The following is an 11,973-nucleotide window of genomic DNA, read 5'->3' on the forward strand; positions in this document are numbered from 1 at the left end:
ATTATCACCATTCCCGCCAATTCAGGCAATAACATTTTTCTGGGTGATTTTTTTTTCCTCCCTGGCAGGGCTGGGATTTGGAGTTTGCACATTTGGCGCGCTTTGTATTTTCATCACAGGAATCTCACCTAAAACAGACTGCAAATCCCAACATGCTACATTGCGGAGCCCAGGGCCCCCCGGGGGGGGAGGAGGAGACCATGTCCTTATTTGGTGTTAGGCGCCTTATGATAATCAGCACTTTGATATGTAAATATTATGATAAATTCCAGTTCTATGCTGGATGAGTAGTAAGCATGTTCATCCCAGCACAGAGATAACAGCCAGGCTGAAGTTCTGTTTGTTTGGTGAGTACACTCGCTGCTTTGTTTTCAAATCTTCAAAAGTTTGCCTTTTGGGAAAGGTAATGCTGCAGTTAAAATTAGAAACTGCGCCGGAGTGTTCTGGAGTTGTGCAATGCTACCTCTGCATTTGTGTCAATTTCAAATACAGGTAAGTGTGTGTCTCAGGCTGTGGCGGGGGGGAGGTGTTTACATTGAGACACAATAGCGTCGCGTGTGGTTGGCTTGCTTTTTTATCTTTCTTCTGGAGCCACGTCCACCTCGGAAGCTCAAACATATTGTCCAGGAATGTCATATCATGGTCTGAGTTCTCTTTCTCACTGCATTCCTCTCTAATTCTGCTGTGATACTGTCTCAGGGAGCACCTCCCATTTTTGTGGGTCACTGCACTGCAGCGTCTTGGATACAAAGCAGTGACAGCGAGAGGGTAAATCAGAAATTGCATGTATGTTTCTTTTTCAACTGAAGTATTTGGGGGGGGGGGGGAGTGAATGTGAGAAAGTGGGTTTACAGAGTTGTCGCGGGCGGTGCATTAGTTTTTTTAAAACAAAAAGATTCAGGAGTGCCGAGTGGTCTCCGCAGTGATGGCGTTGACCCGCTGACTATGAGGGGGAGGGGAGCCGGGCCACGGGAAACGCTGCTATTTCACAGCAAGTCTACAATGTGTCTGCAGTGAACGCCACAACTTTCAGTTTGTAGTCTGTTGCGTTGCAGACTCTCGGATATCCGCACGCGTTACATTGTGGCGGACACACCATCCAACGGCACAACTAAAGTTCAGCTCCAGCGGCTTCTGTCCGCTCTGTGCCAAGTCAAGTCGCTGTGTGCTGGCTCCACTCTGAAGTTTATTGTTTAGAATCCGTTCACCGCAACGTGTTGGTGCTGTTTAATGATCCGAGACAACAGGTATAAAAAACAAATGATTCTATGCATATCCTTTCCCCCCCCTCCTCCTGGATATTAATATAATCGGATTGTGCAAACTGGCTTTCAAGAAATATCGTTTCTGGGTGATTTTTCAGGGAGGGAAGAGCACGCCACGCTTAATGGAGAGTGAGCAGCGCTAACGTGTGTGTGGCCCTTGTTCTGACTGCATTGAGGCGAGTAACACGATGGCACAGGATCAGCTCTGATCCCAGCCACTCTGCTCACTATCATTATTGTTGGATAACGGTGATTGTTACTGTCGGTAAAAGTCGCTCGGAATGAAAGGTAATTTTAGTTCCGGTCTCGCACGTTTCAGCTGGGATTAAATAAAATGTCTTTGTGGTCGAGTTGTCGGCTGTTTTGTTGTGTCTGGCTGTTGCTATCAGGACACGTGCTTTTAAAAAAATAGGTCAGATTTCCCGGTGCATGTGATGCCTCTGGGTTGGTGTGTTGGGAAGAACTGAGCTGCATCCTTTCTAATTGCGGTGATTTTTTTTTACAAAATATAAGTGTCGAGAAATCCTCTGGTTGCTCAGCAGCTGGAGTGGGGGCCATTGGCTAAAGCCTCCTGTCTCTGACTGCTGCTAAGTCATGTCGTGAACCTGCCCTGAAACCAGGGCTGTACACGAACAATTATGCCAAACGTATTGTCTAAAAATCTAACACTATAGTAAAACTTGGGACCACTAAATGTCTATACAGATAGTGGGGGAACTGTCCATGATTGCAGCTGGGGTTTTATGAAAAGCCGAATCAATGGGTTGACTTTGTTTTATTTAAATAGAGCGGAGATTTTGACAGACAGCGAAAGACGATGTTCGGTTTCCACAAATCTAAAATCTACCGGAGTTTGGAAGGCTGTTGTATTTGCAAGACCAAATCTTCCAGCTCTCGCTTCACTGACAGCAGGCGATATGAGGAATGCTTTAAACTTTGTTTTAGGTAAGAGATGATCGATGTTTCTTTTTGCTCTCCCTCTCGATCACCCACATTCATTTAGTTGCCAGATGCGGAAGCGCTTTAGTGAGCGAGTCCCACTTCCTTATTGTCGTTGTACAAATAAGACGACGTGGGTTTTGTTCGTGAAGGTCAACACATTCTCCTGTCTAGTTTCTTCACATTTATGGTGTCAGGGTTCCAATGAGTGAGCCGTTCATAATCGAAAACGTGTTAATCAGGCTATTAACAGTTATTATTCAGATTAAATACTGAAATCTGACCAAAGCCAACAAACAGCTCATGCAGAACACAAATCGCCGAATCCGCTCTGGTAATCAAGACACTTCAAATAGACATGAATAGTCGCCAATACAAATTCAATGAAGAAGTAGAGGGTTGTAACGTGTTTGAGAACTGATTTAAATTAATCTCTTGAACAATGTGAAACCAGAAATGATACCTGACCATTCTCAAACTAGTGGATTTGTCAGAGGAATTGAGCGAAAATCTATTTTGACCTGGGGCCATTGTAAATGCTACTGCTGACAGCTAAATCAAGGGCTCGCTGGCAACAGAAATCCACTCCGAGTGGGCATTGATGGGGCTCGGGGTAGGGAGACTCAGAATTCAGCAACTTTCAGATATGATGATGAAATTGGAACCTCAATCAGGGTTTTTATTTCAGCTCACCACTCTTGACTGTCAACTATGCTTGGGATTTGATTGTTTCCTCATTGCAGGAGGCTATACTGTTAGATAACATTTAACTGGGGAAAGTTTTCTATGTGGGTTCAGATGTGTTAAAAAATACATTTTGATGTGAAATTTCAAGGAGCTGTTGAAGAGTTAGAATAACTGATCAATTTGGGGACATTTCAACAGTAACATTTTAGAATGTGTGTTGAGGATGCTGCAGGAGAGATTGATCATTGTAGATGGAACAGGTGTTGAAGTCCATTATTTTTTAAAGATGCATTTGCTCTAATTCTCATTTACTTTATTCAACTAATAATTCTTAATTTAAAAAAAAACAACTGCACCAAATTAAGGTGATCCCCTTATTTAAAATATAATGTGGTTTTTAAAAGTTGCCAGCAAGTGTGCAAGTCGAAGTTTGTTTCTTTGCCTTTATACAGCTTGATAGAGTCACGTGCAGGTGATATCTGTAATGCATGTGTTCTGCTGGTGAAGAGATGGAAGAAACTTCCTGCAGGATCGAAAAAGAACTGGAGTCATGTAAGTGTGAGCCAATTGGACACAACAATGGGACTGCTCCTATCAAACAGCTATAAGAACCCCTGTATTAACAAGTGCCCGTGTACTTGACATGAAGTCATCATTGTGACTTGTAAAATGCCTTTAGGCCAAACAGTCGATTTTCTTTTTGGTTACCTGAATTTTTAAATCAAATTTAGTTCAATGGTAGAAATTTAATTGTGGAGAAAATTTCATGCAATAAACTGCCATGTGTTTGACCCTGCATTTGTATGTTAGTGGTCTTCATGGTAAATATCCTGGTCAGAGCATTTGGCTTTGAGACAGCCCCTTATTTATAGCGGAATTCATTCTGCTTTGTGCTCGAAGACCCACCAGGAACTGGATGACTTCAATGAAATAGCTTTCCTATTTCATTTGGTTGAAGAGAACTGACTGGACCAAAAAAAATCATGCGACTATAAATTACAGGAGAGCAATCATTCAATAATACCGTGATGCTGTGTGTGCACATTGATGTTGGTGTTTGTGTCCTGTGACCCAGTGATTTGGGTGTGTTGTCATACGGATTGCAATACAAAAGCAAATAGCAAGACAGCTTAGTATACCTGGCCTTTATCAATCAAGGGATTGAGTTTAGGAGTCCGGGGATAATGATGCAGCTATATAAGACCCTCGTCAGACCCCACTTGGAGTACTGTGCTCAGTTCTGCTCGCCTCATTACAGGAAGGATGTGGAAAAGATTGAAAGGGTGCAGAGGAGATTTACAAGGATGTTGCCTGGATTGAGTGGCATGCCTTATGAGGATAGGCTGAGAGAGCTCGGTCTTTTCTCCTTGGAGAGATGGAGGATGAGAGGAGACCTAATAGAGGTATATAAGACGTTGAGAGGCATAGATCGGGTGGACTCTCAGAGGCTTTTTCCCAGGGTGGAAATGGCTGCTACGAGAGGACACAGGTTTAAGGTGCTGCGGGTAGGTACAGGGGAAATGTTAGGGGGAAGTTTTTCACACAGAGGGTGGTGGGCGAGTGGAATTGGCTGGCGTCAGTGGTGGTGGAGGCAAACTCAATGGGGTCTTTTAAGAGACTCCTGGATGAGTACATGGGACTTAATAGGATGGAGGGTTATAGGTAGGCCTAAAAGGGAGGGATATGTTCGGCACAACTTGTGGGGCCGAAGGGCCTGTTTTGTGCTGTAGTTTTTCTATGTTTCTATATCTGCAGGTCATTAGTAAAGTGTAATCTAAATATTTCTGTGGTTAACACTGGCATTTAATTGGAAAGATTTACTTATTTTTATTTAACCTATTTGAAACAGCACCTAATCAATTTATTTAATACCTGCAATTGAGACATTTGAGAAGAAAACAAAGATTTTTTTTTGTTCCCATCTCAGGTGGTTGACGCACGAGCTGGTCCAGGTCTTAAAACATTTGTGAAGCCTAAGAAAATGAAATCTGGCACTTATGGCAAAAATAAAAACAAATTGAGAAGACTCCAGCGAAAACTAAAACGGCAGAGTAAGGCCTTTTGTGACTTTGAGTTACCAGTTAACTATGCTCTATTTGAAATAAGAATGTTTGTATGTCCATACCTCTGTCTCTTAAAGAATTATTCATATGCAAAAGTTCTTCTTGGGTAAATCTTGTGTTTAAAAAAACTATGATACTTAGGAAATAGGAGCAGGAGTAGGCCATTCCTGTCTGGAGCCTGTTCTTGCATTCAACTAGATATGGTTGATCTTCTACCTCCATGCCATTTTCCTGCAATTTCCCCTTATCCCTGGATGTCTTTAATATCTAGAAATCCATTGTTTTTTTTCCTTGAATATTCTACCATTATTTTCTAAATGTTCAGTTATCATGCCCTTTATAATTGATTCCAGCATTTTCCCTACTACTTGCATCAGACTGACTGGTTTATAGTTCTCTGTTCATTGTGAGAGACGAGAAATCGGGCATTTTACTGATTTCTCGGCTCCCGCGCGATTTTACCGACTTGCTCCGCCCATTGATAGGCGGGGTGAGCCGGTAAAATTCCACCCTTAGTGTTTTGAGTACTGAGGATCTAGACACAGCTTGATGCAGCCACGCACAAAGGTGGCCCTCAGGATTAGGATGATCTTGGGTATATTTTCTCCCTTTTTGTAGAGGTTTGTACATCATGTCCCTTAGAATGCAGTCCACTTTTAACCCCCAGATGAAGTGATTGCCACAGCACAGGAGTGAGCAGCGAGCCAGATCTGTGCCACATACTGCAACACCAAGACTGCCTCGCACCTAAAGTGTTGCTCTTTTGCAAAAAATATATTTTCATAAAATATCTGAAACAACATTACAACCATTCCAAAATGGCCATCACGCCAAGTGCAATAATATTCAGGTCCCTACATGCGTCCTGTTGCACTATGAGGTGCTTCAATACAGTCAAAGAAACGTTGCCGACATTCCAGAATGGCCCTTATAAATGGTACAAAGGTATTTAAAAGTAGGCTGCATAGAACAAGTTGCACTCCGAGGTGCTTTAATACATTTAAGATACATGAAATATTCATTTGTATATGTTCAGTGAGTCATTTGGCCCAGGGGGATTCTGCTCCCCTCAGTTCACTGTGATTGAAAGGTCTTAGAGAGCGCAGCGGCTACCCTAAGCTTTAGTGCATCCCTCAGCACATGGGCTTTGGAGTGTGCCAGTCTTCAGCACTCAGTCGGGAACAACTCCTTGTACTGGAAGACCAACATGTTTCAGACAGACCAAAGAGCGTCTTTCACCGTGTTGATGATCCTCCAGCACCAGCTGATGTTGTCTCGGACTGCGTCCCTGGGACCAGCCCGTAGAGCACAGAATCTGCTTGGGATGAACCTTGACAAAAACCACCTCAATTCTCTCCAGACCTTCTTTGCAGAGTTACATTCCAAAAGAAGGTGGACAACAGTCTCTTCCTCACCAGGGTCTCCTCAAAGGCAACATGCAGTTAGGGTGAGACTCCACGTGTGTAGGAAGGATCTGATGGGGAGGGCCTTTCTCACCACCAGCTAAGCTATGTCTTGGTGCTTATTTGAAAGTTCTGGTGATGAGGCATTCTGCCAAATTACTTTGGCAGTCTGCTCAGGGAACCATCCAACAGGATCCACCGTCTCCTTTTCCTGTAGGGCCTCTAGGACATTCTGTGCAGACCACTGCTTGATAGACTTGCGGTCAAAGGTGTTTCTCTCCATATATTTTTCCATGAGGGACAAGTGGTATGGTGCAAATACACCTGAGGTGGCTGCTGTCTCCAGGTCCTCCTTTCTCCTGCAGTTCTTCTGTGTTAGAACAGTCTAACAGCATAATGTTCAGTTAATTGTAAACCTCCTCTTGCATCTGCTTTATAATTGGCACCATGTTTAAAAAATAATTTTTGCGGTGCTAGTTATGGTTTAAAATTTGATGGGATGTGGCACTCAGATTGTCTGAGATCCCCTGCGGAAATTATGTCCATTTTGATCTGTTGCTATTTCTGTAACCCAGACATGGAGAGACTTGGGAAATAGTCTCTCTTTCCTTTCCATCCCTTAACCAACTTTATATGAACATCGGGATTTTATTTCTTTATTTATCTTCCTTCTTCAAGGAAAATTTGTTTCCAAATGTAGATCACAATAATGCACAGAATATGCTCCCACCCAGACATTTGATTTATTATTGTCACATGTATTGGGATACAGTGACAAGTATTGTTTCTTGTGCGCTATACAGACAAAACAAACTGTTCATAGAGTACATAATGAAGAAGGAAAGGAGAGGGTGCAGAATGTAGTGTTGAGTTACAGATAGGGTGTGGAGAAAGATTATATAAGGTAGGTCCATTCAAATGTCAGATGGCAGCAGGGAAGAAGCTGTTTTTGAGTTAGTTGGTGACACTATGGAGTGGGGTGGCACGGTGGCACAGTAGTTAGCACTGCTGCCTCACAGTGCCGGGGACCCGAGTTCAATTCCTGGCTTGGGCCACTGTGTGGAGTTTGCACATTCTCCCTGTATCTGCGTGGGTTTCCTCTGGGTGCTCCGGTTTCCTCCCACAGTCCAAAGATGTGCGGGTTAGGTGGATTGGCCATGCTAAATTGCCCTAGTGTCGGGGGGACGAGCTGGGGTAAATGCATGGGGTTATGGTGATTGGGCCTGGATGGGATTGTGGTTGGTGCAGACTCGATGGGCCGAATGGCCTCCTTCTGCACTGTAGAGATTCAATGCTTCTATATGGTGGCAAAGTAAACGGTGATTGAAATGCATATCTTCAACTGCATAGTTTTCACTTCAGTCATTCTGGCTATCTTGCGATATTTAATTTCTTTTTGTTTGTTTTTGCTGGTTCTTGGTGTGAACTCTGGTAGCATGAAATTATTTCTTTGTCCTTTGTTGCACAGATTCGGATGCACATAGCACAACATCCAGCATTTCTCCTTCCCAGTCACCCAGCCATAGCAACCAATCTGATGAAGGTTCAGATACAGAAACCCGGAAAAGTCTTTCATTGCAACCAGTCTTCTCATTCCTGGATCTGACTTATTGGAAGAGGTGAGCTTTTTGATTTGGTCACCTTGGTGTGCAATTTGTCATACCTTGCCAGCAATGATGACAAATTTGTTTTCGGAGAAACCTCTTTGTTTAATTAAATGTTTTAATCTGTTACACATCTACAGCCACAATAATAACTTGTGCTTCAAGTCTCTTTCTGCACCCAGCTTTTAAAGGGAGCTGTCTGCTAGGTAGTGTGGGGGAAGCAACAAAGGGAAAATGCCAAATCAAAATATAGCCCTTTCCCTTGCAATGTTGTTCATGCCAACATCTTATTTAGCCCTTCAGGCTTCAGAAAAAAAAATTGAAATTATATACTCATGGTCAGTAACTGATTGTAGTACCATACTAATCAATATTTGGAGTTCCTGTGATCCCAAGAGGATTGGCCTCCAGTAGAATTTACAGGTCCAGACTTACAGACTTACAACTTACAGACTACCCCAGGATTTTCTGAGTGATGTGTAGGACCAGAAATTGGTCATTCAAGCCCTCGATCCTGTAATGCCATTCTGTTGGATCTTGGTTAATCTGTGCCTCAGACACAGATCCCTTGATGCATTCAACCGATCAAAAAAATACTTTGAGTTAAAAAGAATATGGGTTAGAAACTAGTTTTGGAACTCAAACAAATGTTGCATGGTTTGGGTTGATCTCTTTTGAGTGCATAAGTGGTACATTGTCCGGATTCAGTATTTATAATTGTGTTTTATTTAAGAGACCCCACACAAAATGCTTCGGGTAGTTGAAATAAGCTTGCAGCACTGCAGTAGTTTCAAGCCATGAAAAGCAAAACCCATCTTCTCACTAGCCGAGGCATGTGTGTCTGTGTATAAACGCACTAGCGTTTATTTTGTAGTTTTCTTTTCCAGCTACCATGCATACGCAAATATACATTTATATTTAAAGTGAATCAAGCAACGTGCACAAGTGCTCTGAAACTGGTAGCTACATTGTAAATGCACCTTTGGAAAACCTTAATAGTGAGCCAGGAATATTACATGTGAGCATATTGTTCAAAATTGCAATGGATATCAGTAAGACACAATGTGCTATGGTCTGGTCAGCAAACTGTCAAGTATGTAATTCCAAGAATATTAAGACAATAGAGGGTGATGCTGTGATGCTCTAACTGAGTTTCTAAATGAAACTGTTGCAGCATAGAAACATAAAAGCCCATTACTTTTAAGTCAGGCTTACTTAAACTCGGTAGCTTGACAAAAATGCATGTAAGCTAAGTGGCATGTTACTTTAAACCCAGTATCAATCTCAGAGATAAAAATGGATTTACTTCAACAAGCAGTCACTTGGGATTAATAACAGTTGAACAGGATATTAGTGTAAATTTGTGGTTGGTTAGTCAGTTGGTGTTCAAACATAAAAGTCTATATTGTTCAAACTGTAAGTGTTTCATTTTTATGTTCTTCCATAATACAGGCAAAAGGTTTGCTGTGGCATTATCTACAAGGGTCGTTTTGGTGAAGTGCTGATTGATCCGCGTCTCTTTAAGCCTTGTTGTAACCCAAAAAAGGATTCTGAATCTGTGACCCGGTCAGAAACACCACTTCAGGCTATTAAAAGAGATTGGTAATGTGCACTCCAACAGCTGGAAGTTAAAGTTTGTCTCAGGTCATTTTGCCTGTATTTACATCCTTTTGTCTCCAGTGGCAGACATCTATTTTTAAACACGTATTTGATATAATTTTGTCAAAAAGCCAAATCACTGAAGGGATAAATATTTCTTGGTCTACATCTACTTGAAACAGTGATCTCAATTTTATACATTTTCACTGTTTTTGCATTTTAAAAAAATGTAGGCTGATGATTCATTTATTCATTTGAGACCTCCAGGCATTGAATACTTTGATGGAATGAATTCTATTGTAATGCCTTTTTTATATAATGGATGAGTTTAATGTTTAAGGTTTTTTAAAAAAAATGTAGATATACCTTTCAAGACAGAATATCTTGTAATTAGATGTCATATTATCAAATGGAATATACTGTAATTCTTTATTAGTTTCTACTATTCATTTTTCCAACCTCCCCTGCGACTTTGGCCAAATCTACATAATGTCCCGAGTTCTCATAACCAGGGTTGCAGAATTGTTCTGGGATGTGCAATAGCAACTATTTTTGTTTCATTCAATATAAGCAGCATCTGTCATGCAATGGAGATTTCTTCATTGTCTGTTAATTCACTGGTGAATTGGAAATTATTAGATATATTTACCCAATGCATTTTTGATTCCATAATCAAATTAACTTACTTTTTGGAGTGAAGTCATTGTAAAATAAGTGACTTTTGTACTCTCATGCTGTCATATTACCATTTGCTTGAACAATTAAATTGTATTTGTCACAACTCGGGAGGAGGAAGACTTTAATAATATGAAGTCACATGCTATAGGGCCATTTTCTGTCTTGAGTGGAGTTGTAAAAGAATTTCAATATACATAATTGTTTTTTCTTGGAGTAAGGGATGTACTGGAGTAAATTTTCATGTGGACATAGTTCTTTTTGTTACCGGCCAACTTCACACTGAATTTGTTTCGCAAAAAGGAATTTGTATCAGTTAATGGAAATATTGTTTCGTTTCTTGGCTTAACTTTATTCTGCCTTGACTGAATAATTTTGCATTCCTTCAATGTATTGCTCCCTCTGTCCATTAACACAGTATTCTTCTGCTTTGAAATTTTATCTTGTGCTTCTCAGTTTGAATATTGCGAATTTTAGGTTACTTTCAACTGTGAACTTGCATCATGTTCACCAGTTAGATATGTGGGAAGCCAAATTTTGAACTAATGTTGAGGACTCTGCCTTGTTTTCCTTGACTACCCTCTGTCCTTGGTTGTTGTTTTAACTATAGGGTTGTATTGCTGTATTGTGTAGCTGTGTCTGTCTCTTAGTCCCATGTTTGTAAGTTGTAAGTCTTCAAGCCTTTGCCGAACAAGGTTGGCATCAGTAAAAGGTGGCACCAAGTGGGTTTCAAGACTCTGGTAGTGGGAATTGGATCAGCTACTTGAGCCTGTTCTGCCATTCAATGACATGGCTAATCTATGACTTAATTCCTTATGCCCTCCTTAGTCCCATATTTCTTAATATCATTAGTTAATTTATCAGTCTCAGATTTTAAATTAAAAATTAACGTATCAATCTCTGTTTGAAAAAGAGAGTTCAGAAAATCCACGATATTTTCCGTGAAAAGACATCCCCCCCCCCCCAACCACCACCACCGTGCGATACTCCCCAAGCAGTGGAAATAATGTTCTCGTTTTCTGTTTCATCCTTCTCTCTCCCCTATCTGTTCCCCTTAAATGCCTCAATCGAATCAGCCTTCAACCCTTTAAATTCCGAAATGTAACCCTACTTGGCATAATCTGTTCTCGTAGTTTAACCCTTGAAATCCAGTTATCATTCTGGTAAATCTACACTGTACTCACTCCAAAGCCAGTATTATCTTCTTGTGGTCTAGTGATCAGAAATACTCACATCACTGCAGGTGCTGTAGTAACCGGGCTTTGTGTAGCTGTGGTATCATTGCTACCTGCTTGTACTCTCATCTTCACAATGCAAAGACCAGCATTCAGTTTGCCTGTTCAATTATCATTTTCAGTACCTACCCAGTAAATGTTAATAATCTATGTATTTGGACCACCAAGTCACTTTGGATCGTCACTGTTTCTAGCTTTTCACCAAATGGAAAATATTATTCTAGCCTTTTTAGGTCCAACGTGAGTTTATTGGGTACGACTTGATCTTTACAAATCCATGTTGGCTCTCTCTGATCAAATATAATTGTCCAAAACATTAAAATACATAAAATCAGACATGCCCACAACCCAATTAAAAATTGTTTTGGCCTTAATTGTGATCAGACAGTGATTAACTGCATGTATGAATACTTTGTGGGTTTAACTTCTAAAAAGGTGCAGTCATTGACCTGTTTGAAGTGCCTCCTCCATATTTATTACACTAAAGGCTGCAAATGTTAGTG

At 41.0% G+C, this 11,973-nt stretch overlaps 1 protein-coding gene across 3 annotated transcripts; it reads left to right on the plus strand.

Moving 5' to 3' along the window:
• The first annotated feature begins 694 nt into the window (after window positions 1-694).
• Window positions 695-11,697, plus strand: sinhcafl (SIN3-HDAC complex associated factor, like). 3 transcript variants are annotated; one of them, XM_078220719.1, is made up of 6 exons: window positions 695-768; window positions 2,053-2,210; window positions 3,344-3,443; window positions 4,819-4,942; window positions 7,826-7,976; window positions 9,414-11,697. In XM_078220719.1, the coding sequence occupies exons 2-6, from the start codon at window positions 2,083-2,085 to the stop codon at window positions 9,565-9,567; spliced, it is 657 nt and encodes a 218-aa protein (XP_078076845.1). In that variant the 5' UTR covers window positions 695-768; window positions 2,053-2,082; the 3' UTR covers window positions 9,568-11,697. The 3 variants fall into 3 exon arrangements, with proteins under 3 accessions (XP_078076845.1, XP_078076844.1, XP_078076843.1); XM_078220718.1 differs by having other exon boundaries at window positions 744-786; XM_078220717.1 differs by lacking the exon at window positions 695-768 and adding an exon at window positions 1,180-1,247.
• Window positions 11,698-11,973: the final 276 nt, after the last annotated feature.

This window comes from Mustelus asterias, chromosome 9 (genome assembly GCF_964213995.1).
Source record: "Mustelus asterias chromosome 9, sMusAst1.hap1.1, whole genome shotgun sequence".
Taxonomy (NCBI): Eukaryota; Metazoa; Chordata; class Chondrichthyes; order Carcharhiniformes; family Triakidae; genus Mustelus; species Mustelus asterias.